The sequence below is a fragment of the Penicillium canescens genome, assembly GCF_028828765.1.
Source record: "Penicillium canescens strain IBT 15451 chromosome Unknown utg000002l_segment0_segment0, whole genome shotgun sequence".
Lineage (NCBI taxonomy): Eukaryota > Fungi > Ascomycota > Eurotiomycetes > Eurotiales > Aspergillaceae > Penicillium > Penicillium canescens.
Genome location: NW_026703964.1, coordinates 901,687 through 928,367, shown reverse-complemented (window position 1 = coordinate 928,367; position 26,681 = coordinate 901,687). Strand labels below are relative to the sequence as shown.

Here is a 26,681-nt window from a genome sequence, read left to right as displayed (position 1 = left end):
ATGATTGAGCGGCGTTGGAATGGATCGGGAAACCTGTGAATACGCGAGCCATATTGGATACCAAATTATTCAAAGACTTTGAACTTGATTGCGGTTTTTATAACTCCTTGTCGCGTGTGCTTAGTTAGTACTTGATCTAGCGATCCAGCGATAGAGCGGATAATATTCACAAACCATTATAACCTTGATGGCTGTTGGTATTTGCTTCTTCTTGCTCCATCATTCTGGCATTCAATGGAATATTCAGAAAAATTTGACCAGGAATTAATTTGTAAAAGATGACACCCCCTGTACACAATTCTTGTATACATTTTAGATCCGGATCTATTTACTGTGCAACTTGCCGCTTGCTCCAGTATCATTCTAGAACAAGGATTAAAAACGACGATGAAGAGCTTTTCATTAATATACCCAGTATTATCATATATCTAGGAAAATAAACTCCAAAGTTGGAGTAGGGTATGGCCATCGCCAATGTCGGTATAGATCCAGAGTTTAGCCTTGTTCTCTAAACTTGCACTCTCCAGCCTAGTCAAGCTGTTATTTGACCAAGAAGCCAAGTGCTAGATTATATACTAGCATAGCACAAAGGACAATTCTAGATTTATCCAATTCAAAGAAGAGAAACAACTCAACATGCCATCCATATAGCTAAGACGCTAACCGCAACAGGAAATGCAGCTTCTGCGCGTAAACATCAAACTCCCCGAACAACCACAACAATGCCTCATCTGCGTCGACAACCCAACCCGCGCGATCTCCCCAACCAGGATCCAGCACAGGGGAATCTCCGCGCCCAATTCCACACCCCGCCAGCGCGACACACACCCTCAAACCCAACCCACCGACTCCCACCATCAACAGGTCCAAATGTGATCACACCCGACGCACTCGCCCAGGCGGGACACCCCGTCCAAATAAACCCCTTTACAATCTTCGGCCGACCAGGAGTGGCACAACCTCCACCAGAGACAATGGATGACGACGAATTCGACGAGGACTACGACCCGCGGGGGATGGCGCAGATAGGCGACGACGAACCACTCGACCACGACGATTCCTTCGAGGTCGAAGACGGCACTGAAGGGCAATACGATGACTCCGACATTGACGGCGAGGAACTGGAAGAGGAGGAGGTTGTCCAGGATCACTTCGACGAGGAAGAAGACCCCGACGAGGAGATGCACGATCGAGGTACGACTACCCTCCTTATCCTACAGCTGGCGACTGGTCCCACGCTTCCCCGGTTCTAACCCGCCTCTCTACAGAAAAGTCCCCTTCCCCTTTACCGCCGAACCTGCGTGAGATCTCATCTCTAGCTTCCTGGACAGTGTCGACCTCCAAACCGGGCTGCGGCGTTGCAGCCCTCCGCAACGCCTCCCCATCCCAATATTGGCAATCCGACGGCCCGCAGCCACATACTTTAACGCTACATTTCTTCAAATTAGTCGCTGTTGTCCGGATCCGAGTATACCTCGACTTTGAACTAGACGAAAGCTACACACCTACGAAAATGATCTTCGCCGCCGGGATGGGTGGCAACGATCTAGTCGAGTTCGCAACATGGGAAGGCGATGGCCCATGCGGGTGGGTAGATGTACCATTAGAAGGGGTTGGCGGACGAAACGGCGGCTGGGTACAGAATGACGCGGGAAGAAGGAAACGTCGGTCGACGAGTTTGCGGCGACGGCGCCGAACTACGTACCGGAACTGTGACAATACAGACCCTGACCACGAACATAATGAAGACTGTGATCCATTTTACGAAGATGAAGACGAGGAGGGGGATAGCCAGGACGACCAGGATGATCCTTATTCGGGGAATGTGCTTAAGGCTATGGTCATCCAGATGCGGATTATGGAGAATCATCAGAACGGGAAGGATACGCATGTTCGGGGCTTCCAGGTTTTTGCGGCTGATGATAGTCGACGTCGGGTCCTTGCAGCGCCTTCTGCTTCTGCTGATGTGAGGCTGAGGCGGCCTTCGCTTCGTGCTTCTCATGATCTGCGTGGGCGGGTGAGCGATGGTGTTGATACGGAGAGGTTGACTGCGCCTTCTGGTCTTGATGAGCCGGATTGGATGGGTGAGCCGGTGATACGATGAATGCATTATGAGATGAAACTCGAAAACGGGGTTCATATTGGAGTTTATTCGTGTCTTTCAGGTTCAAGATACCCAGTGGCAAGTGGTCATATCGTTAGGCAAGTCCAGGCGAATCAACAGGTTGCATCTTAAACGGGTATTCAATTTTTGGCCTTTTTTATGCTAGTCATATCTCATATAGAAACATTGGAGCCGCTGCTCCATATTTACTTGAGCAGCTTCTCCAGCTCAGCGGCGACGGCGTCACCAACCTCGGCGGTCTTGGCCTTGCCGCCGATGTCGCCAGTGCGAACACCAGCCTCGATAACGTTGCTGACGGCCTTTTCGATGATGCGAGCCTCGTCGAACATGTTGAAGGAGTACTGCATCATCATAGCGACGGAGAGGATAGCAGCAACGGGGTTTACAATACCCTTGCCAGCGATATCAGGGGCAGAACCTGCATATTCATTTAGCAAATCGCAACAAACCAAAAAGAAGAAAGACAAAAACATACCGTGAATAGGCTCGTAGATACCGTTAACACGAGCCTTGCCATCAGGAACACCACTCAAACTAGCACTAGGCAGCAAACCCAACGAACCAGGAATAACACTAGCCTCATCGCTAATGATATCACCGAAGAGGTTACTAGTAACAACAATACCGTTCAGCTTCCTCGGATCCTTAACCATAAGCATAGCAGCGGAGTCAATGAGATGGTGACCGATAGAGACTTGAGGGAACTCCTTAGCCATAACCTCAGTAACGACCTTGCGCCACAGACGTGAAGTAGCTAGGACGTTAGCCTTGTCCAGGGACCAGACGGGCAGAGGGGGTTGTGCTGCAGAGCCAGGTTGGCGGCGAGACGGGTGATGCGCTCGATCTCGTGGCGGCTGTAGGGCTCTGTGTCCATTGCGAAGCCGCTGCCATCATCTTCCTTGCGCTCGCCGAAGTAGATGCCGCCGGTCAGCTCGCGGATGATGTTGAAGTCTACGCCCCGGCATACTTCTGCCTTGAGGGGGAGCTATCTACTAGAGATGGGGCGGCGAAATTGCAGGGACGCAGGTTGCCGAATGTACCCATTTCTTTGCGGAGCTTGAGGATTCCTTGCTCCGGGCGGACGGCGCCAGTTCCCCATTTCTTTGTGTGTGTGTTAGTGGTTGCTCTTGCTTTCCATTGGGTTTGTGAGTTGACGTACAGGTCCGCCGATGGCACCAAGGAGAACGGCGTCGGCATTCTTAGCAGCGGTGAGGGCCTCGTCGGTCAGGGGGAGCCGGTGGCATCAATTGAGGCCTGCAATTGTTAGATGTTGAGCTTTGGACCGTGGTATATGTATACTTACACCGCCGAGGAGGTGGTCCTGCAGGTTGAAGGTGACATCACGGTTTTTTTCAATGACACGAAGAATCTACGCCAATGCAATTAGTATCTGCATCTGCGTTCTGTGTGCTCCTGCATATCGCAATTGTCAAATTTACCTTGATAGCTTCGGCAGTAACCTATACTGAATGTCAGTAGATACACGTATGGTGGGGTTCTCAACCACGTACCTCAGGACCGCAGTGGTCACCACCAAAGACAACGACGTTGAAGGCAGACATATTGAAGCAGAGGATACAAATGAAAGTGACTCAATTGGTGTTCAGGGGAGCTGCAGTTATAAAAACGGCGGGCGGGTGAATTCGACCCCGCCATCTCCGAAATCGGCGGCCGATGACATAAACGCGGCGTCGCTTATTCCCGGTCTATAGCTTCATCTATGTCTTCAATGCATAGCTTCTGCTAGCTCCATAGAACTCTCTGACTCATTATATTTGAAACCCTGGTCTTGGTTTGATTGCCATTCCAGTGAACGTGTTCGATGCACGTATAACAGCTAGTCAGATTATATCTCAAACAGGAGGCAATTGAATCAACAAGTCAGATAGTCCACGGATCAAGGAAGATTAAGCTTGAAGGGTATTTAATACGCAATGGCTGTCGTCAGATCCCTCGTCCCAAAAATGAAACTCAGTCCACGGTGACTAGCGTCTTTTGGCGCAGGTAAAAGCATTAAATGAGTTGTAATGGCATTAAGAATGACTAAAAGAAACAAGATTGAAAAACACAAGCCAGGCAAAGAGCTCGAGCCGAGAAAAGGGGTAAACGTGAAGAGTGAAAAGAGGGGAAACAGAAGAAACAGAAGAAGAAGAAAAGTGAAAGGGTAGTAAAAACACAACCCGCGTGTGTACTGTACAAAGTTCCAGAAAGCGGAGTATGTCTGGGCCACCAAAACGAGCAGTAGTCAAAACAACTCATGAATAGGATCCAGCTACCAGACCAACCATTGCCCTAGGGAGTAAGGGACAGCTCCAACTGCTGTCCGCTTGATCATCCCTGAAAACACAGACCGTAGCTCCAAGACATGCATGACAAGAAGGAAGGAGAAGGGGGTGAATAAGGTGTGAGATATGAGACATCTGCTAGATGCTACAATCAGCGGACTAGCTAGCCACCGTGTTGGTAGCATTCATGTCTCAAACTTGTGGCCTTCATTTCTTGCGGTTGGCCCGGCGGGCCTGGAGGTCACCCTCAGCCATCCAGCGGGCGGCATTGACCATCTGCACCACATTGACGAACTGCTTAAAGGCCATGACAGGGAGCGAGATGCCGGTGATGATCCAGGGCCAGGTGCTCTCCAGCTTGTTGGCACGGGCCATCTCGAGGGCACCGGCGCTCCATGGGCTGGCGAAGAGACTGGCGGGCTCGGGGTGGGCGGGGTTTCCAGGCTGAGCGGAGGAGGCCTGGGCTTCAGGGACGGGCTGCAGGAGCGAGGGAGACAGAATGGGCGAGGAGAAGGAGAGAAGGTAGAGGCCGATGAAGAAAGCCTCGTTGAGAGCGCAGCAGATGAACAGGACGGTCTAAGTGAGGGAGCGGATTAGCTTGGCTGGTAAGTACAGCTTATCGTTGTGGCTTACCTTGCTGTGGTAGTATTGGTAGAGAATCCAGCTGCGGCTGGAATCGACCTTCTTGTGGCTCTGGTCGGATCCGCCCATGCTGAGAGTCGCGTACATGTGCATGTAGTGACTGGCCATGTCGAGGCAGATCAAACCCTGGAAGACGATTGCCCAACGTGGCCAGGCGGAGCTCAGGAAGACCAGCAGACAAGCGGTTGTGCAGCGGTCAGTCACCATGTCCAAGACTGCACCGAAGGTGGTGGACTGGTTGAAGTAACGCGCCGCGTAGCCATCCAGCGCGTCTAGCAGACATGACACGGTGTAGAGGAAGGAGCATGTCCGGGGGTGGAGGGGCATGTAGTATAGGGAGGCGAAGGTCAGGACGACTCGGGAGTATCCTAGGAGCTAGTCAGACGCTAGAACTGATAACGGTCCGGAAAGGCATCCTACCGATGATGTTAGGGGCAAAGAGGAAGATGTTCTCCTTGGGCTCCTCCCGCGCGGCAGACTTAGATCTCTTCTTAGAAGGTGTGCGCTTAGATGGTGTTGACACAGAGCCATTTCCGCTAGGTGAGTCTTCGCTCTCCTCTGCGGCGAGAGCGGCCTTTTGTCGTCGTGTTCGTGCGCTCATTGTGTATGTGTGTGGCGGGACTTTGGGAGCTGAAATGGGTTCAGAGTCGACTCGAAACGGGCCGAACGCGATTCTTTATAGCTGGATATCACGGCTGTCAGCTTGATGCAGCCAAGGCTAGGCAACATAACGGAATTCGGAAATAGGCATACCGTGAAGGCTGTCCAAAACAGATAATGATATGGAGTTCCCAGGTGGGATAAGGATAGGAGGTAGAGGTGAAAGGAGGGTCAAAGATCTGAAGATCGCGAGTTGCCAGGCAATCAAAGAGAAGATGAAAAAAAAAAAAAAAAGACAAGGGATGGAAGATTGAAGATCAGGAGAGTGGAATGTCCACAGTCCCTGACGGATTACTCGGATCCTTGGAAGCTTCCCGGGAACCCACTGTAGGATCTTCACTTAACTGAAACAGCGAATATTTTGTGCGTACAGTGTAGATGCGTTGTCTACTCGTCCTTATGCTAATATCTTTCTTATCTCTAACTTTAACTTCCAGGGTTGTTTACGCCTTCTTAGTCAGACAAAATATCTGTCCGAATAGAACGCCCGGGCAGCTATGTCATAGCTAGTGTCCCTATTATACAGAACATATAAGAACTCTCAAATACACGCGTATCTTTCAAATAGCAAAGGACCACAGCCTCAGGCCGCAACATCTTATATTCACAACCATTTGATGCAAAATACTCTCAACCTATTGACACCACCAATTATATGCGACAGCCAACAGGCCAAATAACAAAAGTATATACAGAAAAAAGCTCAAAAGAAGAGCCATCACGTCCGTGACCTGCGCGGATCAGTAGCATCTTGACGACGCCACTCACGAGACTCCTTAGTCCCCAAACTCCCAACACCACCCTCAAGCCTTCGCTCCCAACCGCCAAGACGAATAACAAGACAAGTAGCGTTGTCACCCTCCTTAGTAACCTCAGTGGAGAAGTTGACCACGTCGCGCGCGCCCTGCTCAGGCGTCCTGGATTCCTTAACGATATCCACAATCTCCTGGTCAAGAAGGGTACCACTGATACCATCGGAGACCATAACCAAGAACGAGAACTCTGCGGGTCCCATTTCAATGCGTTTGAGTTCTGGCTCGGCGGAGACGCCGATGCGCTTGGATTGCATGTCGCCGAAGGCGCGCGTGTTGGCTAGCCCGCTCATGCGCTCTTCGCCGAAGGAGTCTGTTACGAAGGTTGCTGCATAGCGGCGGAGTCGGCTTGCTTCAATTGGTGAGGAGGGGTGGTGGTTTGATGTTACTGGGATTGCTTCGCCTGTTGTTGTTGAGCAGAGGAGCATACGGGTGTCGCCGACGTGGGCTACTAGGAGACTTGAGGGTCCGACGGGGTGCCAGAATGGGGTAGGGGTGGGTGTTGAGATCATGGCGATGCTCCCTGTGCTGCCGCCCTTGAATCGGTTGGGTCCGCCGATTTTGGGGGAACGGGTCATGCTGGGTCGGTGGAAGATTTCATCGTCGTTTAGAGGTCTCTCGGCTTGGACAAGGTCATCGGCTCGTTTGGAGGCTTGCGCTTTGATGAAGTCGAGGTCTGCGCGGAGGAAGGCGTATTCCATGACTTCTTCGATAGAAACGTGGTTTGAGATGCTGGGGTCATCAGATTCGAGGCCATGATAGGAGAAATGAGGCGGCTTGAATCGCTTGAAGTAACCACCCACTATACGTCTCCAATTTTGTACGAGGCTCTTCTCCAGATCTCCGAGTTTGTTCCGGTTGCCTTCTTGCATGACAGGTAGCTCGCTGTTGGAAGGTGGCATTTCCGCGCCGAGCTGGAGGCTGGACTTGAGATCGATATCTACCGCCGCTTCCTGGATATACTCGTGCAAGTAGTCCCTCAAGAACGCACTGCAATCAACTCCGCCATGGCCGTCAAAGACACCGAAATAGAAGACTTGCGGATCACCGCTAGCTGTCTCCGCAGCCCGCGACTCGCGCGGCTTGGGCAAAGGATCTCCGTTATTCTGCCGTCTGATAGTCAGCGACGTTGGAGGCCGCTTGGCAAAGGCCGGAATATCAATGACACCAGCTTGGTATGTGTCTTCATTGGCAGGGCGGGTGCCACGGGCGGTAACGGCGCCGAAATGGTGCTTCGCGCTGCGAAGTGGAATACGGACAACGGTTGTCTCGCGATCTATTAATGCTTGGTATGAAGCCGAGGCAGAAGCTGGCGACTGCGGCGTATCTCCGGTATGCGGTACGGAGGCGGAGCGAGGTAGCTTATGGAACGGAGAGGATGGACCACGGGGATCTGGGTGGAGGGAGGACGAGGGCAGATGTGTCACGAAGTAATCGTGGAACTGTGGCTGCTTCTTCGCCGTCGACTGGCCATTGGGTAACGCAGGGTCGGAACTGTAGTATCGCGCTCGAAGAAGGGCGGAGCCTGTTGCGATTAGCTATATGTTAGAGGAATATGGCGTCCGCACATACTGTAACGGTCGGCCGAGGTCCAGACTCGGCCTGTTACTCGACTCGCTGCAAGGAGAGTCATTGGCCCATTGAGGAGAGTGAAGTTGAAGGTCAAAGGAGAGATGAAGAACCGGGCGTGGGGGAGCCGTGGCCCCGGCTTCGGCAGATAAGAAGAGTTGGGTCGGCACATCCCTTCCGCTATAGAACTGTCTATACTACATTCTATACTACATTTTATACTTCGAGGCATACTGCACAAATACTAGACGATAACATATATAAGGGACAAATCCGTAATCGTATCAGCAGAGACAATGATATAGCCATGCAGGTCACAGACCCAACTCATGGGCTCCAATTTGCAATGTTACATCACTACGACAAATGGAAGATGTTTCGATAATTTGATTTTGGTAATGTAGAGCATTCGATATGTAGGCCATGCTACTTAAAACAATCATATCGAAGAAAAAAAAAAGGCTCAGGCTCATGAAGTGGCCAGAAAAATATCACGCTAAGAAAATCGGCACCTACCAGGAGCAGAATCATCCAGAGAGGCCCAGGCAAGAAGTCAAGGAATCTGCTTTCAGAAAATGTGCCAGGTTAGAGATCAGAGAACCAGTTGGGGACCCACGGCAATGGCTGTTGAGAATAGCCGATTAGATGGCCTTTGTGCGAGAGAAAAGACTGCTGTAAACGGCATCCACGACAGGCTGGGCGGTAATCTGCTTGCCGCCAAAGAAACGGCCGTTGAGGCCCTTGATCGCGTTCTCGCCGCCCTGGACACGATCGAACTTGAGGTAGATATCGCCTTGGGAGTTGGGATCTAGCGAAATGTGAACAACATGGCCATATTTCTGCTCGCACTCCGAGCGAACGTCGTCCTCCAATTCTTTAATCCAGGTTTCGCCGGTCTCCCTGTGACATGTTAGCACTTGTTCTTTAGTGGGTTTCGAGAGTACTTACTCGGCAGGATCAAACATATTGCGCAGCATTACACAGCGGCTAGCCATGTTGACATTAACGGGAAGGGGTTTGGTCTCGGTTTTGGGTCGGAGGACCTTCTGCTGGTCTTCGGCCGAAGGTTGGGGGTCATCTGTTCGTGCGAGTTTCCTCATCAACGCGTCCCTACTGTAATTGTTGAAGTTCACACCGGCAACATCAGTGTCGTCAAGGGCACTGGCACCGCCGCCCTTCTCGGATTCACGGCCGCCGGCGCGATCAAAGCTGTTGGAGCCACCAGCTTGGATACCACGTCCACCTTGACCGGAGAAGGAAGAGCCCTGGAACTGTTGGCTGCTGGATTGAGAGCCCTGCTGACGAGTGGCGTTCGACTCGGGGGTGAACTTATCATTGCCAAGGCCGACACGAATGGCGCGTCCAGCAAGGTCGAAACCGTTCATCTTCTCCAATGCCTCACGAGCTTGGGTTGGGTCGTGGAACCTAAACAAAGTCAGTAAATGAAAGGTGAAAGTACGGAAGAGAAGACGTACTGTACAAACGCATATCCTTTGCTGCGGCCAGTCTCATCCTTCTGTAGCTGAACAAACTCGAGCTCGCCAAAGGGTTCGAAGACGTTCTGGAGGTCACTCTCAGTAATGCTGAAATGAACGTTACCCACGTAAAGTCTGTGAAAGGGAGCTGTGTGTTGGGATCCGGAGCTAGCCTCGGGGTTACGGGCCTGTCGGTTTTTTTCCGCCTCGGTCAGTTGCGCGATAATGGGAATGCCTAAAAGCTTCTGGCCGGTGAGTTGAATGGCAGCGGGCACCGATTCTTCATCCCTAAATTCGACGTAGCCGACACTGTATGAAGATTAGTATGTTTGTTATAGGAAGGACTGGAAAAGAGACGTACCCTTTGGATCGGAGGCTCACACGATCCTTAACAATCTGGGCATCTTTCACAGGGCCGACCTTTTCGAAGAATTCAGCCAGCTCCTTGGATCGGAGACGGGCAGCAAGTTGCTGCACAAAGATAGTGCGCTTGTCGCGTTCATCCTCGTTGAGCACAGGGGACTTGCTGTTGCCCCGGCGGCTGGGAGTTCCACGGCGGTCCTGGCGGGGGCGTCGCTCGTCATCGCGCTCGCGACGGTTAGGACGATAGTGGCGATCATCGAAAGGAGAACGAGAGCGAGCACGGCCTCCACCTCGGTAGAAATCTCCGCTAGAACGGTAATCATCACCACGGCGGCGAGGGCGGCGGCGATCACTTTCGCGGCTGCGGCTGCGGCGTCGGCTTCTCTGGCTTCCGTTAGCACTGCCAAGCTCGCTGCGTGGGCTCTTCATGTCTTCATCGCCATCGATATCGCGGTCAGGACGACGGCGTCTCTCGCGGGAACGGGTACGCTGGTCATCGGGGTCTGCACGGGGGGAGCGGTTATCACGGTCATCAGACCTGGTGGGGGTCTCGGCGGGGGCTGCATCAGTGGCCTCCAGGAGAGCCTCGACGTTGAGTCCCGACATGATGAGTGGCGTTGCGACTCGGGGGAGGGATGTTACTTGGCTGCGGTCAGACAGCGAAAGATGAAGCAAAATTGGCGGTCAAACCCTTCCTGGGCAGGAGATCGGTCTCTAGGCAAGGCACAGGTTGAAGTGGCTGTGGGTTAGATTGTGGATATCATATAATTATCGGGGAAAAGTGATGGGGGAAGAGGAGGGCGGTGAAGGCGATGCATCACGTGAAATACTGAGTTTTACGTGGCGACAGGCGCTTGCCCCGGATTCTGCCAGGGTTTTACCAACCGTTTTAGCAGCTGTGCTCTGGTGAATCGTTGTGAGATTCAGTGGATGTGGAAGATTTACAATTTCAGAATGCTCATTCACAAGTGACTAACCGGGACATTATTAATTGCATTATGATTAATGTGCATATAGACTGATAAAAATACTTGAAGATATAGGGCTCGTCATCCAGCATTGTACAATGACCGGAATCGGATGACGAATTCCACTGTACAAGAAGTAGACCCTCCAGGGCCGAAGAAAAACCACAAACTCCGTAGGTGCCAATGAATAGTAGAGAGTCGGATCACAGAGACTGTCGTACTCGACGTAAAATCGTGACCCGAGGGCCGAAGCCCATTAAATATGGTTGGTTCAGAGAACGCTCACTGAGCCTTTGTTCCCTTGGGAGGGGAGTCTCCAGCTCAGTGCCAAAGACACGATCCCAGAACCGACTTGTCACCCCAAAGCCATTCTCAAAGTCGGCAAAGTGGTGCTGGAGATGGTACTTCTTGAGTTCCTTATAGTGCAGAGGGAGGCTGGAGTCACGTTAGCATTGTACCTCTGCGGAGAAGTGGAGTGTCAACTTACTTGCGGTGGTGTAGGAAATAATGGGTCAAGTCATAGCAGATATATCCGAAGACTCCGCCGCAGAATACTGTCACGGCCGCGAACCAGTTGTAGAAGAAGACTGTGTGGGCTAGCTTCCAGAAGGGGACAGCCAGGATCACGAATAGCGTCGGCGGCATGACAAGGCGGTATTTGTCCATGGGGAGGTAGTGGTGGATACCGTGGAGCAGGAAGTGAAGGGTCAGACCGACACGGTTGTCGGGAAGCCAGTGGTCAACGTGGAAGAGGAATCGGTGCATCAGATACTCGATCAGAGTCCACAGGCAAACACCGCTAATCCAGTAGGAGGCAGTGACAGAAATGTTTCCAAGTCCTGATAATCCGACCGTGGTTCCGTAGATAACCGGAGGCAGCCAAATGGACGGAACAATATACCACGAAGTCTTGCTGAGAGGCTCAAGGAAGTTGCCGAACAGAGGAGCAGACTCTCCGCCCCGGTAGTGACGGGGCCGGTGAATCTGCTCCAGATAAAACTCCTTGGAGAAGTTGCTGTTCCATAGCTGCATGAGGAGCGGCTTGTTCAGGTCCAGGAACTTGTGGGTCTTGAAATCCTGGGTGTAGTCCGTGTCGATCGAGAGATCTTCCGCGCGGGACATTCCGGTGCTGGCGTAGATGGGAGCTGACCCTGTTTCGGTCTCAATGGCAGTAGTGGACGATTTTCCGGGCGTCGAGCCATTGGAGACGAAGCCAATGTGGTAGTCGTCCAAGATTTCATAGGCAGCATCGGTATGTTCGTGGGAGATTTCGTCCTTGAGGATGTCTGTAACATCCTTGCCTCCATACTCCAGAATCAGATCACCGCCACCGGGGTGGGCTTCCAGGAAATCGGTGACATCGTAAACATTGCGCCCCAAGGTCACGAAGCAGGACTTGGCGGTGTTATGGGATTCAACCTCGGCGGAGGTGAATGTCGGCAAGACCCTTCCAGGCATGATAAGGGAAAACGGAATAGAGACGTATGCGTAGTTCGAGAAGGAAACGAGGGATAGAACTGGAGATAAATTATTCAGGGGAGTGGCGTGACGAGAAAAAACGATCGGGGGATCCGCCCGCTCCGAAATCTCTGATATTTCAACCACGCAGATCAGGCCACAACCAGTGTTTATTGATCTTTTGAGTAACATACACAGTAATCACAATAAATCAGGCCATTGTAATTTGATCTATGTAGATTCTGCTGATAGCCTGTATGCTGACCTAAGCGGAGACTCCCTCGATGACTAACCCCGTATACACCACACGCCATATTGAGTTAGAACTGCGCTTCAACTGGCTTTGGCTTTGGCTTTCTCTTCCTACCGGGTCGATCAGGCTGACAGACCCATCAGGCCCCATGAGTGGGACAGAGGGATCCCGATCCTGATCCAGCGCCTTTCTATGCTCTCGGCGCACTCCACTGCTTTAGCGCATCCTGCGCGGGAATTGGGGCCGGGAAGTTTCCATCTGTTTAGTGATTTATCTCTCGATTCCAAATTGAGGCAGGGGTTAGACATCAGTGGAGTTTCCCCCCCCTCTTGTTGTCATTTTTCCCTTTTTCCCTTTCTTCTCTCTTCCCCCCTTCCACCTCTACACCATGTCGACTGCGGGGGATTGGATCCCCGAGAATCCAATTCTGGCCTATTTGCAAACATTAATCGCAACCAAGAAGAATCTTCCCCATGGGCAACCAGTGGCCGCCTATGTCTCCCATAGCCACACTGACTCGGCCTCACTTCTGCGGCTGGCCGCAGAACTGGGTCCCCACATCGCCATCTTACAAGTGCCAGCCGAGGTCATTGACGACTGGAGTAGCGATACCATTGATGAATTGCAGTATCTCGCGCGAAAACATGGATTTCTGCTGTGGGAAGGTAGCAAGATCCTAAACTCACTGGTTGGTTTTATGGGTCGGGGCGATGCGCCGCTGGAAACGCGCCAAGCTCTTTCTGAATTGATCAAAAAGTCATACGCCTGCGGTCCGATAAGAACGGCGACTTGGGCCAACGTGGCCACTTCTTGGGCTCCCGCTGTGGCTGTCAACCAACAAGAAAAGGATGCCTTAATCCCGACATTGCGGACTGCGGCCCGCGAGGCGGTTGCGACAACCGCAAAGACCATTCAAACGGAAATTTCCGTTGAAAGGAATCATGAGTTGTCCGAGGACGAAATGGAAGTGTCTCACTCATTTGAGTCAACAAGCACTGGCTGGAAAGAGTTTAGCCCCGACAATATGGGTGGCGCGCTACGCAAATCGTCAACCATCTCAGTCACAGAATACAAAACACCTCATCCCGACATCCAACCAGATGACGGCATTCCAACCCCGCCCACACTGGCCCGCAGTATATCGCTCTGTTTGCCAAGTTCCATTAACACCGGTTTCAAACCAGAGTTCCGCCAGAGTTCGATCATCGCCGCATTGGCCAACTCTGACTTCGTTCTGGGTTTCGCCACCAGCGAGCCCTTTTTCATCAATCACCGAGGCAATGATATATTTGAATTGGCCTTAATGGACGGCTGCGGCGTAGCCCAAGAAGGCATGGACTGTTCTTTACTCGCCAACTCGCCTTACGTCGATAAGCAAGGCTCAATGGCTATATTTTCGCTCATCCCACCGCCGCTCGGCAACGGCTTTGAATACGATCCCAACTTCAAGCCCAACGGACGAACTGTGTCAGATACTGAAATTCCAGCTTCGGCGCAATATCTACACCATATTGTCGGCCAAGCAGTTGCCTTCCGGGAGCAGAGTCGACAAGAGCATGAACCCAATGGATCGAGAAGTGAACGAGTCGGTCCCAATCTCCTGCATTTCCCAGCGGTTATCATTGCATAATTACAAATACTAGCGCCGGCTGTTCTGCATGCTCTCTGATGTTTTGTCAACGAACGTTAACGACCATTTTGACGATCTTGGATTTCGTTTGCATTCTAGATGCCAATGTTGTCTTGCTCTTTGGCATCGATGCTGTTAGGATATTTGTCCATCGCCAATACCTGAAAAAAGAAGAAAAAAAGTCTTGTATATGCAAATGAATTGGGAGCACATATTTCACTTGAACTTCCTATATTAAACACTCCTGGTAATCGCCTGTTGGCCCACTATAAGTACATGACTCTGTGACCCTTTTAATCAGGCATACGTATTCCTAATATGGAATGTTATTCACGTGCCCATGATTAGTCACCACCCTGGAATTCGGGCATATCAACAGAGGGCACTTTTTACTCTACCAATATCATCCTTCTTTTCTAAACACATTATACATGTTCATTCCCATCCACATCTGCATATACTCGGCTGCATGAATTGATTTGTGTTCGGTTGATTAATACCTCACCTCGTTGCAAATCACACACATAAGTCAGCCATATCTTAGACATGAACATCTGAGAGTCTAACATGCGATCATGAGAGGAACCAATTCAGCGTTCTGGACAAAGCATTTCTCGGATTTCTGTAACTCTCAATGCTTTCTTTTCGCTGCCACAAATCATACATCACAACAACGTAAACTCAGAGAGTCCCAAAAGCTGACATTGGGGCCCAACAATCATGAGCCACGATGAAAACGAACTGGGCAGTCACAATGGCCCAAATACAGACGGCATAGACCCTTCCATCAAAGTGATCTCTGTTCAGGGTGACCTGATCATCGAGTACATTGCTCCTGGTGACTCCACGTCAACAAACCGGAGATGGCAGGTGGCAAGCGAGCTTCTCAGCTCCAATAGTCCATATTTTCATGCCCTGCTGGATCCTACGAAATTCTTCGAAGGAAGACAATTCAATGCTCAAAAGCAAGCATGGTACGAAACCCAAGGATCAAACTCTGCCTCACAGCAGATGTTACCCACAGTGAGACTCCCCGGGGGCATGTTGACTAGCATATGCGGGGAAGACGCTATCGAGCTTTTCTTGCAAATATTATGTGTGAACTGTCTAAACGAGGAAGACACTGCGTCGTTTGAACATGAGTTGAAGTCCCTGTCTACATCACTTGTTGCGAGGTTGATTGATCTTGCCGACTCATTCAATTCTCCACGTATTGTCCAAGATATACTGCGACAAGTTGGATACTCATATGGCAAGACGAAACCTTCACTCATTGCCAAGCTTAGCGTTTCTTCGTTACAGATGAAGGAAGATCGGATTCGGCAGATCATTTTGATATCTGCCTTCCTCAATGACTTAAGTGTGACCAAAATCATGAGCCACGCTTTGTTGGTCATTGGATCCAGATTCTGGATCAATGGACTAGAGTATCCGGACGAAGAAACTTTACGCTGGCGTTATCTACCAAACGGTCTAGAAGGTATGTTTTATTCCCAGACTTCCAAAACACTATTCGAATACTAAATCCGGTGACCAACAGAGGAAATCTACTATAGACGCCAATGCGTTTTGAACACCATAACCGACCTCCAAGCCTATTTCCTACGAGTCTATGGAGGTCTCGAAGATTCTGACGGCGCAAAAGCAGCACCCAACACGAGAACACCAGGCGCAGCATTCACAACATCCGCACCGCTAACCGTCCACCTGCGTCAATTCCAATGCCGAGGCGGATTAAATAACGCCAGTCAATGCGATCTCTTTCAATTGGGCCAAATGACCCGATTCTTCTCACTGCGCGCCAAGACCATCTTCCTAGGCTCGACCCTGATAGACCCCGACTTCAGCGCAACCCCCAACGAAGATGGTCATGTCGTTGATCAAGAGAGAAATGGCCACTCCTCGAGTAAGCCTCCTGCAAGTCCACCGTCTGATATAACCGCCATCATCGCCTCTCTCAAACAATACCCCGATTACCCCATCGATGAAGCACATTCTGGCTGCGGTGTCCGGCGCCGAATCATGGCTCCGTTGGAATGCATTGAGAAATTCGTCTGGGATGATCGCGGTCTGCTCGGTATTATGTTACCAGTCTTGGATCCTCTTGTGTCAGATATCTCACATCCAGCGAGGTGGATACCATGGGCTGATCTGGTGAACAAGAAGCAAACAGTCGAGATTTCCTTCGCGAGGGTTACTGCAGTGCATTACCCATCAATTCCACAGAAGAATCAACTGAACCGCTCTACGCCGCAAGAAGAGGTGGGCCGGTTATTGTTCACAGCAGCTAAGCGAGATTGGACTGCGAGTTCGGGGTGAATATTCATAAGCTATGCTTGGATCAAACCTTGGATGTAGATATAGTAGATATATACCAACTATACTTTCACTGTTAGTAAACAAAGCAAAGTAAAAAAAGCACAGGTCCAGTTGCTACATACGGAGATCCCTGTAACCCTAACAACATGCATCCTCCTGTATACATCACGATGAGCAATGGACCACGGACTTATCTCTCTCCCTTTTAAGTGCGTGGGAACGCGACAGAATGACGACATTGAGAAGATATCAGATGGGTTGAGACCGGTCTGGGCCTGTTCTGCCCAGGGTTTGGTCTCATCGGCAACTGGGTATATCCATATGCCATATTATGCTGGTTCTGAGAGAAGCTTAGCTCTTAGGGTCTTGGGATCTGGTTGCATTTCGGTGAGGGATACGGGGGTTAATTTTGTGTACAGTGGAGGTTAAAATAATCTCTCTTGTTGAAGACATCGCTATCTTGTATGACAAACTCGAAGTTCGAATACGAAAGAAAACTTTCGGAGTAGATATCACCTTGGACAAAGTCAGTATCAATTGAAGATCACGTTAGTGTAGTTCAAGATAGACCTAGGGGCAAGTGAAATCCAGAGAAGCAATAATAACTTTTCTCTATAACTTTGGGGTCTATATAAAACCAGTTGCAACGAGTTCTATCTTTCTCGAGCATGCGAATGAAGCGATAGGAGGAACAAAATCCAGATCCAAATAACCTCAAAGATGCTCCAATTTGGTTCTGCCTCCATCTTGCTGTTCTTTTTTTGCTTTTCTTTGTCTTGTTCTTTTTTGATCTTATTATTATCCGACCTTAACAGACCGGATCACCCCAGAAATACCCCATGTCAAGGTCCAGATTCCCAGACGGGAAAAATGAACCCGTAATCTGACCTGTAGTAGGGTCATAGGGGAAGTACTCATCGTAAGGACTGCGATCCGTGATATCCATCTCTTGCTTGATGAATTGATCCAGGAAATCTGGCGCTTCGAGACCGTATGGCTCCTGCACTCCAATCGAACTATCTGATTGATCTATGGGCGAGCAGGTGATAGGATCCAGCTCTGTGGCAATGGCATCAACAGCTGCAGTCGTAGGCAAATTGGCACATGGATCCAACGGATTCAATGATAAATCACCAATTGGGTCTTCTGCCATTCCCATAGGGTCTGCGGTGTCAGGGAAGAGAGTGTCTGCAGCGCACTCCTCATGGCTGGGTAAATCGTTGACACTGATTCCAATGTGTGGCGCTAGGCGGCGAAGGAATCCATCACAAAGCCTCCAGGCTCTTTCAGAAGCAAGGCTCGTCTTGGATAGACTGGACAACCAGTCCAGAGCTTTTTTCGCGGCTTTGGAGACCATGGTTGCGTTTTCGGGGACGTGTTGGGCGTGAAATGCCAATTCCAGGAGGAGCACTGTAACTGCCTGCATCAGGTAGTGGAGGGTACACCACCACGGCGACATGCGGTATAGCATGGCTGCATCTGGTGAATCTGGGAACAGCGTGAGCATGTGGCACGCGGCCTCGACACACTCTGCGGCAGTTTTGTTGCAGAACTCGTATGTCTTGTCGTCCTCTGATTCCGCTTGTCTCAGGCGACACAGACATGGTCGGGTGATGCCGATTTTGGTGCTGTAGAATAGGAATGCTAGACCCATACGCTGGTTGATGGGGCATTGTGATGTCTGTGTTGAAGTGAAATCGTAGGCTGGGGGAGGTTCATGAACCATGAATCGATCTCGAGCATTAGGCTTTGGATGGTGAACTCGGTGCTTGCCCATGGTGATTGCAGTGCTTCTGGGCTGTAGAGTTTGACTGTCATCCGCTTGGATATGCTGGTCAATGAAGACAGCTGCAGGAAGTAGAATGAAATGCATGGTGGCAGGCTCTTGAGATACTCTGCTCTATTCATCTTTATATCGCTTTCTGCAGGCGCATCATTTGATTCGGATTCCGCTGTTGACTCTCGGTCCTCGCCGCTATTGCTGGCTGGCATTTGGTCGTAGTACATTGAGGAACTTCGTCTGATTAGTCGGGCGACTTCTCCTTTCTGGAAATCACTTTCGTCGTAAGGTACCGGCATGGGTGTAGTGCAAGAACTATCAATGACACACGAGGGACGGCCAGTCATGACAGTCAGGAGATGTTCAAGGGTATAGAGCGACCACCATACCCGATAGCGGATCTCCTTGGAAGTATCAGAAGTGCTCGCGCCCACATTGCGAAGATGTAATCCTAGAGCCAATGCTCCTCGAATCGCAATTCCAGATAGTTTCCAGGCCCTAGAGAGACCAGCACTGTGAGTATATATCCAAACTGCCAGATCTACCAACTTACCGATTGATATGACCTGCCCCGGTAAGGTAGAACGAAGTGAGTCCTTCAACTTGCAGCTGTTGCAGATCAGGATGATGGAGAATCTGATTTTCTAGACTCAAAGCCCGCGCCCTTGAGAAATACATTTGGTGGTCATCTTCTTCATCCAACCATTCCGCGTAGGTCAATTGGCCATACTTTGACGCAATGGCAAATATCATATTCAGTATGGCGAGCCACTTGTTTCCTGGCTTGAGAGCTGGCTGACTGAAGAAAACCTGGAACTGGGAGACAAATGTCGAGATCCCAATGATTGGAAATGATGGATGCACCGAGGTCAGATAGACATTGAGCAATTTGGTTGCTGGCTCACGAGATGGAACTGCATAAGCATCACCATGATCTGCAGTTGGAATATCCATATCATCAACGTAATAATTGGAACACACCACCCATGGATCACTGGGATTTTCTGGTCTAGGCGTCAAAGTTGGCGAAGGTAGACCGTTAACATCATCTGTGTTGAGAAGAGTGGCCGGCCATGCTTCACATTCATTGTTAACTTCTTTGCTGAGCCTCTGGAGCCAAGTAATTTCGGAGCTTTTCCCGATAAACCCAGTTGCTCGTGCGGTTTCGTCTCGGTTGAAGTCTTCCTCCGTCTGGTCTCCGGATTCCAGAGGACTAACAGATGAAGCTCGAGAGGGTGGTGGCTCCGAACCAGAGCGCCAAAGTATGAATTTTTGGTCTCCGCCTGTTGTGATGGATGCATCTGGGTTAAGCGCCACGTCTGGGGCCGATTCCTGGTTGGTCTTAGCCTTTACTTTTTTTTTTTCTTTTTACTCGTGGGCGTGGATCGAGTCTCATACCGCTGCTAGGGCTATGTTTACCAGCTGTTCGTCAGAGACTCCAAATCGATTGCTCAGCTTGCTGATCACATCTTCATATGCCTGCACCTTTGCCGATAGGCTTGCAAGTTGTCTTTCAAGTGGTTAGGATGTTAATATATGCAATGAGAATATGTAGTCTGTTCTTACCGTTTAGACTTTTCTCTTTTGCCATCAGTATAGCAGCAAATGATTCCAGCTTCTCGACAGTTGCGGCAGCCAGACTTGTCGCCAGTACACTTCGTCTTTCGCTGTCTGCAAGACTCGCAAGCCCGACGAACATGTCGACGATGGAACCTGCCAGGCGAGGTGAAAGCCGACTCAGCTCCTTCCGCAAGTCGCGGAATGGCCATTTTCTTGCTACCAAGATCAGTATCGCGATGTTGGAGTTGCGGCACTGGATTATCCTACAGATCTTTTATCAGTGTCGCTGCTATGCCTGCTCGCGTGGGCACTTACCACATTGGATAGCTGGTTATACGTCTCAGCGTCGGCGCATGATAGGTTAAAGATGTTTTGCTGCTCGCTCCATGGCGGGAAATGTAAGCTACTCATGGTCAATCATCGGATTATGAGGACTGAAGGTGTTCAATGCTGTTAGGGAGAGTTGCTCGAGTCATATAATCCCAGAAGACTTGCCTGAATGCGTAGGTTAATCGTGAAATATATCCAAGTCCCATTGAACTATGAATATATTGAAGCGACGGTATCCGCAACCACTTGTCGAGACATTGGGCAAAAGATGGAAATAGATCAGGAGGCGATGGGTCTTATAAAACCACCCCAAGGTTCGACCCAGGAGAAGCATATAACGGGGAAAGATGTGTCAAGAGAGGTTCGGGTTTCCAGCACCGCTTGGAATCGCAAGTCGGCTCGTAATGCTTTGTCGTTTTGACAAGGAGTCAACACGCAACATGGCCACCGATCACCGAACTAGGAATAGTTGTTCGGTTTTGACCTCATAGCTAGGTACCTTGCTAGGAGACGAGGCAAAAAGTTCAACGTTTTTATGAGCAACACACCCTTCTCGCAGTTGTTTGATCACGCTATTTGCCTTCAACCAACCATAATTATAGGCTAGCACCTTATCACACACCAGGGGAATTATGGTATTGGCTTAACCGTTTGATAATTTCCCCGGGAATTCATGCTTGACTAGGCTGGCTTTCGGTTGTTGGAACCGTCTGGCTCTGGACCCCGAGGAGGCGACCAATGGACCAGATATAAGAAATAATTTGAGTGTCAAGGCTTCCAATCATGGACTGCCAATGATGCTGCCAAAAGCTCTTGCAAGCTCTAAACACAGGTCATATTGAAGAGGTAGAACTGCCAATGCAAGACATGCTACCCTCTGTCCGAATATTCAAGATCTGATAAATTCCCTTAGTAGTCGAATGTAGTGGCCAGACCAGGCCGATTGAAGTCAATCTGACGTGTTTGACGGTAAATGGAGGCGCCGATTTCGAGATTCGTCCCTGGTTAACTTTCAGGCCGGACCTGAAGGTGAAGGTGTGTCAACAGGGGAAATGTCCGCAAAGCTTTACGGCAATTGGTACGAGAATCTCTCGTTTGTTTGGGTATATGACGTTCATATCTCTGACGCGGTGTTACGTGGAGATGACTCTATGGTGATGCCTCCAGGGCTGGTGTAGTAGGCTTAACCCTAAAGTTTAAGTTAACCTAAACTATTAATCCATGACTAGTATACACGGGAAGAATTGTGTGCCATTATATATATAGCGATAGTCATATTCGACACCGAAGTTGGCTGTTGCACAAGGTACGATATATATCGCTCGGAAGCGAGCTTAAAAGCATAGGACATTCTAAATTATGATTAGAGGTGTAGTTCAGAACGAATTAGAATTTCCCATTAGCTCTAGTTCATCTTAAAAAGGGATAATCTTTTGCACAAGACTATAGAAGAAAGAGGCTGGGAAGATAATCAAATCAGGCATTGGCTTAACACGATCTTGGAAGCAAAATAGAACACCACCACAACCCGAACATCATTAGGAACCTATACAATAGTAATCCAAGCCCACTTTTTACTCAATGTGGAAGTTCTCAGCAACGCTACGGACATCCTTGGAGAAGCCGGCGTTCTCACCCTCCATCTCTAGGAGAGAAACGCTGTGGACGTCAACATCTACGAAGGGCTTGGTCTTCGTGAAGCGAACGCTCATGGGGAAGAATTCGTTCTCATCGGCGTCGGTCGCCTCAAATTCAAAGCTGCCGGAAGCGTTCGACTCATCGACAGCACCCAGGTTCCAGTCCAGACTGTCTCCAGAGACCTCGTAAACTGCATCGAAGCTGGATACTGCGGGCTCCGCTGAGCCGTAAGGAATGGTAACGACAACATCGCGCAGACTGTCCTCGCCGGTGAGCTCATACTCCACGGTCACCGTGGTTGAGTCAGAGCCCTTGTTTACCCAGACGGTGAATGTGATGGGAAGAATATCGGCATTGTCAGCCGAGCTGGCCACACGCCACCGCAGAACACCGATGGAGTTGTTGGCTGGGAATCGCTTGGTAGTATCCTTCAATTGGATGGCGGAGGAGCTGGTGAAGAGGGCCTTGTCGACGTTGGGGTGAGTGCGGAATTGTGCGCCATGTGTGGGGACAGCCTGACAATCAAGTCGAAGCTTGGTGAATGAAGGGTCGGTGATGCGAAGCTGCAGGTCACCCTTGACCTCGAATGACTTCAAGGCACCCTCCCGCGTCAGGGTGGCTGAGATGGTCTCGGCGATTGTGAGATGGATGGGTTCCCGGTCCGCGTTGAGGGACTCGCGGGCTGAGGAAATTTCTTGCACGGGGGTCGAGATTTGAGGAGTCACCAAGGGGCTCTCTTCCTCAGGCTCGGGGCCTAGATCACCCCGCACCTTCTCGTAGATATCGGTTGCCTTGGACTTCTTGCCAAGTTGCATACCCTTGCCGCGGGTGGGAATGGGCCTAGTATCACGCAGTCAGCAATGCCCCGGCAACGAACAGGTCGCGGATGCAGGGAACGTACTTGGAGAATGCCTTCTTCTTCTCGGCCTCATATGAATCGTAGGTGTCGGGCACCGACGGACGGGACGGGGGTGTGTAGACGGGGTAGGATGGGGTTCTTGGGGCCGCAGCACGACCTGTGCGAGCAGCCTCCTTGCGCTGCATCTCCAACTGCTTCGCCTTCCTCTTGCGCTCCTCGCTGGCCTCCAACTCTTTGTTCTATCGATGCCTGTTAGCCATAGATCAACCCGGCGTGCTATCCCGCAACGTACCCGCTCAATAATCTCTTGGATTCTCTCCTCGTGACTCTCCATTTCCAAAAAGGTCTTAATCTGAGACAGAGAAAGGTTCTCCCGGTATCCCAATGTCACCAACTCATCGAATGCACTCAGGAGTTCGAAGGCATTGCGGAGGATCTCCCGCTCGTCCAGGCTCTTGCAGATGCTGGTTGTGACTTGCGCGAAGAGGTGGAGACTGTCGATGTCTTGTAGAATGTTGGATTGGCGGTTGGTGATCAGGATAATGTACAACTCGTCCAATGGCTGATAAACGAAGCGCACGTTGTCTTGCTCAACAGTAGTATGCTGGGTTCCGGAGTCCGCAAGCTTGGGGAAAGAGGCGAGGAGGGCTTCGATTCGCGACCGAGAGATCTCTCGGAATTGGCGCGAGAGAACTGCTTTGCCTCCGCGAGTACAAATCGACGCTGCCAGAACGACCTGTTGTGTGTTGATTAGTTGGACTCCCCCCGCGAAATGGCTCACACAGGGGCATACCATGGTGAAGGGGGCGTCAGTCAATGACAGTCAAAATATTCAGGGGAAAGGAATGGCACAGAGACCACAGAATAACAGTAGAGTGGACTAAACAAGCATATGCGGTGATGGCAACGGTAGGGAGCTACTCTGTTCACTTCGGCGGATGGTCCGTGCACCACTTTCGCTTAGTCGGCAACCACTTTCTTCCTCACTTCACCTTTTTCCCACGCGTTTGATACTCTTTGCCCGCACCCGCTTCATCGTTCTCTTTTCTCTTCTTAGGTTTTCTACTTTTACAGAGAGCCGAGAGGCTTTTCTCGTTCAACTTTACATCCACTTCGTACGTTTTCATGGAAGCTCACCACTGAGCCTTCCATCACGTACCTGTGGCACTCAAACAAGTTCACGCGTTTTTTTTCTTGCCATGACAGCAGTTCCTTCTGTACCATTCCCCGCCATGGAATTTCCCGCTGTGGAAGACTCTATGGAGATGGCCTCGCCCTACCAGGGGCAGGTCGACGATTTTGACATCGACATCGATTTCATGGAGGACCATGAAAAAGTCTCCAATATGGACAGTGATATGATGGGTGCCGAGGAATACACCAACGCATCCCAGCCTACCGAGTTCAACGAGACGATACACGATGCCGACATGGCCGATGAGCCCTCCGAGGGGTCGATGGTCGATGCCGACTACGTCGACCAAGACAACGATATTGATGTGAATTTTGGGGAGGAGACGTACGAAGCTGAGATGATTGAAGACGATCAAGTCGAAGACGTTGATATTCCAGTCCCTACTATTCAGTTAGAAACCACGACCGCCAATGAAGACACCAGCAAGCCCAACGAGGTAAATGAAAGAGTCTCAGTCATGGCCGAGCAACCTACACTGGAAGTACAGGAAACCCCGAGTGCCCCTGCCGAATCTCAACACGATCAAGTTGAGCCTCAGATACCTGAGACTCAGGTCCCTAGCACCGAAGCCGTGCCCACCAAGGATGACGGCCTTGCCCAGAACCCGACCGAAAATGTCACTACGACCGAAAATGTCACTACGACCGAAAACACCGACGATCACGAAAACGCCGATCTTGGCCAAGAGGTGAATGAGGCAGCAACCACTTCTGTCTCAGCGACCGATAAGAATCTTGAGGCAACTGAAGGCCTCGAGACCACTCAAGTCCAGGCTTCTCTTGAAGAGCCCCAAGCTGCTACCGCCGCAACCGCCGCAACCGCCGCAACCGAGCATGCTGAGACACAGCCTTCGCATGAAGGAGAGGACCACGCTGAGCATGGAGATGAATCTTTACATCCGGTGAAAATCTATTATCAGGACAATGAAATTGCTCTCTTCCCCCTCTGGAGGGTGATTCAGCAGAGACATTCTTCCTTCACGATGAAGATGTGGCCTATGAAAACATTGGTGAATTGTTTAAGGCTCTGCGCCTGGTGCTCCAGGGTAATGTGGCGGACAATGAGGTCCTCATTATTGATATCGACGTGCTTGGTATCCAAATGACAGAGGTATGTATCTTCCCTTTTTTTCCCAGTCGATCAACGAACTAACCCCTTTTCCAGGACTCTTTCCACGCATCCCAGGTTACTTTGCACCAGGTCGTGGACCTTTACCTTCGACTTTGTCATAACGATGGCACCACGGATGCTGAAGCTCTCTATCTAACACTAAGCAGCAAGCGCGCGTTCCCTGCTGAAATCGCTGATCTCCTCGACGCTGCAAATGAAGGCAAGGGACTCTCCGGAATTCACCCGTGGGCTGATTATGATGAACATGAGCCCGGTTCTGAAGATGATATTGAAATTCATAAGACTGAGCAACATGAGGATGGATCTTCCAGCGAAGAGGCTCAGCCAGAACAATCAGACCGTGAAGCTAAGCTTGCTCTGTCCGGCGAAGATCAGGCTCCTGCAGACGGCGTGGGTCAAACCCAGGAAGACCGCCCCGATGATGACCAGAGAAAGGATTTGCCGCAGGAGGATATTGCATCTGCCGCTTCCCAGAAAGAGACGCAAGCTACACCAGAGTCTGACGCTCTTCAAGGTTCCCCTGAAGGCAAAGAGACTGATCAGTTTGACCACTATGAGCACTTTGAAGGCGAACATGTGCAAGAAGATGGTCCCCACCATGATGATAAAGCTGAGACTCACGATGATCGAAATGAAGATCACTACGATTCGGAAGGCCAACAGAGCGAGTCTACGGCCACTGTGGCCCCGCTTTCTGGTGAGACTGAGATCACAGAGCTGATCGAGGATGTCTCTGCAGATGCTGCGGAAGCCAACCATGACCAAAATGGAGATGAAAATGATGGGTTCGACGCCGACTACTATAACAACGAGGACAATGGTTTCGGTGATGACCAACAGAACTTCCAGGATGAATCTGCCGGCGAGGATAACGATGCTGGTGCTCAACAACCTGCTGGTCATGCACCCGGTCCTGATGGAGATGGAGATGAATTAGGTGCTCCCCCACGGATGAAGTCGTGTCGGCAGATGCCTTCGACGACGAAGGCTCTCACACTTCTCATGACCAAGCGGAACCGACCTTAAATGGTGCGCCACAAGACGCATCTGGCAAGGAGCAAACCCCTGATCATGTAGATGATTTGCTTGAGATAGCTCCAGACGTGCTGCAAAGCCCTGCGAAGGATACCGAGCACGAACCCCTTGATCACATTGAGAGCGTAGACTCCGGCGAGCTTGAGCACGAACTCGCTCACAATGAAGGTGCCGACGAGCAACATTTCAATAAGGACAACTTTGGTGAACACGACCCCAAGTTGGAAGAATCCGAGGCAGTCGTGCTGGCTGAGGCAGACCATTCCCCTGCGGATTCCGAACCCAGCGCGAACCTGTCTGCCAAACGGTCTCGCGAAGACGACGACGATGAATGGGATCTCGTGGAAACCACCATTGACACCAAGCGCCGCCGGTCGTCGTAAACCCGCTGTCACTAGGCCCGGTCCAAGGGCCTTGCCTCCACCCTCTCCTACCATGTGGCCTCACCTTGGGATGATGGCCACTCTCCACCCTCTACTAATCATACTTACCAGCGACGACCTCGGCCGGCGGACGCAGTGTCACGTTTGAGAATTAACTACTCACAGGTATGTTCGACCCTTTCCCTCGCTTCCGTCCCCGATCCCTGGGACC

The 26,681-nt window shown here is 50.7% G+C and overlaps 11 protein-coding genes across 11 annotated transcripts; 4 read left to right on the top strand and 7 right to left on the bottom strand.

The window, feature by feature from the left end:
- Positions 1-722: 722 nt before the first annotated feature.
- Positions 723-2,104, top strand: N7446_001536 (anaphase promoting complex subunit DOC1; the record flags this gene model as incomplete). Its single annotated transcript, XM_058510285.1, has 2 exons — positions 723-1,194; positions 1,269-2,104. The coding sequence occupies 2 exons, from the start codon at positions 723-725 to the stop codon at positions 2,102-2,104; spliced, it is 1,308 nt and encodes a 435-aa protein (XP_058375821.1).
- A 206-nt stretch (positions 2,105-2,310) lies between these two features.
- Positions 2,311-3,687, bottom strand: leu2A (3-isopropylmalate dehydrogenase LEU2; the record flags this gene model as incomplete). The annotated part of the gene is made up of 8 exons (XM_058510284.1): positions 2,311-2,543; positions 2,601-2,879; positions 2,954-3,094; positions 3,166-3,226; positions 3,285-3,341; positions 3,429-3,494; positions 3,565-3,585; positions 3,637-3,687. The coding sequence occupies 8 exons, from the start codon at positions 3,685-3,687 to the stop codon at positions 2,311-2,313; spliced, it is 909 nt and encodes a 302-aa protein (XP_058375820.1).
- Positions 3,688-4,617: 930 nt separating this feature from the next.
- Positions 4,618-5,653, bottom strand: N7446_001534 (CDP-diacylglycerol--inositol 3-phosphatidyltransferase; the record flags this gene model as incomplete). The annotated part of the gene is made up of 3 exons (XM_058510283.1): positions 4,618-4,986; positions 5,044-5,420; positions 5,473-5,653. The coding sequence occupies 3 exons, from the start codon at positions 5,651-5,653 to the stop codon at positions 4,618-4,620; spliced, it is 927 nt and encodes a 308-aa protein (XP_058375819.1).
- A 572-nt stretch (positions 5,654-6,225) lies between these two features.
- Positions 6,226-8,185, bottom strand: ptcA (type 2C protein phosphatase PTC6). The gene is made up of 2 exons (XM_058510282.1): positions 8,097-8,185; positions 6,226-8,049 (listed from the first exon to the last, which is right to left on the bottom strand). The coding sequence occupies exons 1-2, from the start codon at positions 8,155-8,157 to the stop codon at positions 6,431-6,433; spliced, it is 1,680 nt and encodes a 559-aa protein (XP_058375818.1). The 5' UTR covers positions 8,158-8,185; the 3' UTR covers positions 6,226-6,430.
- Positions 8,186-8,734: 549 nt separating this feature from the next.
- On the bottom strand, positions 8,735-10,537 carry N7446_001532 (putative RNA splicing factor (Pad-1); the record flags this gene model as incomplete). The annotated part of the gene is made up of 4 exons (XM_058510281.1): positions 8,735-8,993; positions 9,042-9,518; positions 9,569-9,877; positions 9,930-10,537. 4 exons carry the CDS (start codon positions 10,535-10,537, stop codon positions 8,735-8,737), a joined length of 1,653 nt encoding a protein of 550 aa, XP_058375817.1.
- Positions 10,538-11,102: 565 nt separating this feature from the next.
- N7446_001531 (fatty acid alpha-hydroxylase) lies at positions 11,103-12,357 on the bottom strand (the record flags this gene model as incomplete). Its single annotated transcript, XM_058510280.1, has 2 exons — positions 11,103-11,334; positions 11,387-12,357. The coding sequence occupies 2 exons, from the start codon at positions 12,355-12,357 to the stop codon at positions 11,103-11,105; spliced, it is 1,203 nt and encodes a 400-aa protein (XP_058375816.1).
- Positions 12,358-12,998: 641 nt separating this feature from the next.
- On the top strand, positions 12,999-14,240 carry N7446_001530 (uncharacterized protein; the record flags this gene model as incomplete). Its single annotated transcript, XM_058510279.1, has 1 exon — positions 12,999-14,240. One exon carries the CDS (start codon positions 12,999-13,001, stop codon positions 14,238-14,240), a length of 1,242 nt encoding a protein of 413 aa, XP_058375815.1.
- A 720-nt stretch (positions 14,241-14,960) lies between these two features.
- N7446_001529 (uncharacterized protein) lies at positions 14,961-16,559 on the top strand (the record flags this gene model as incomplete). The annotated part of the gene is made up of 2 exons (XM_058510278.1): positions 14,961-15,720; positions 15,781-16,559. The coding sequence occupies 2 exons, from the start codon at positions 14,961-14,963 to the stop codon at positions 16,557-16,559; spliced, it is 1,539 nt and encodes a 512-aa protein (XP_058375814.1).
- Positions 16,560-17,367: 808 nt separating this feature from the next.
- N7446_001528 (CeGAL family transcription factor) lies at positions 17,368-20,328 on the bottom strand (the record flags this gene model as incomplete). The annotated part of the gene is given in 6 exon segments (XM_058510277.1): positions 17,368-18,357; positions 18,372-18,837; positions 18,893-19,671; positions 19,738-19,849; positions 19,906-20,162; positions 20,215-20,328. 6 exon segments carry the CDS (start codon positions 20,308-20,310, stop codon positions 17,368-17,370), a joined length of 2,700 nt encoding a protein of 899 aa, XP_058375813.1. The 5' UTR covers positions 20,311-20,328.
- Positions 20,329-21,803: 1,475 nt separating this feature from the next.
- Positions 21,804-23,522, bottom strand: N7446_001527 (coatomer subunit delta; the record flags this gene model as incomplete). The annotated part of the gene is made up of 4 exons (XM_058510276.1): positions 21,804-22,707; positions 22,769-22,965; positions 23,019-23,462; positions 23,520-23,522. The coding sequence occupies 4 exons, from the start codon at positions 23,520-23,522 to the stop codon at positions 21,804-21,806; spliced, it is 1,548 nt and encodes a 515-aa protein (XP_058375812.1).
- A 403-nt stretch (positions 23,523-23,925) lies between these two features.
- Positions 23,926-26,470, top strand: N7446_001526 (uncharacterized protein; the record flags this gene model as incomplete). Its single annotated transcript, XM_058510275.1, is given in 4 exon segments — positions 23,926-24,930; positions 24,945-25,031; positions 25,086-25,989; positions 26,010-26,470. The coding sequence occupies 4 exon segments, from the start codon at positions 23,926-23,928 to the stop codon at positions 26,468-26,470; spliced, it is 2,457 nt and encodes an 818-aa protein (XP_058375811.1).
- Between the last annotated feature and the right edge of the window lie 211 nt (positions 26,471-26,681).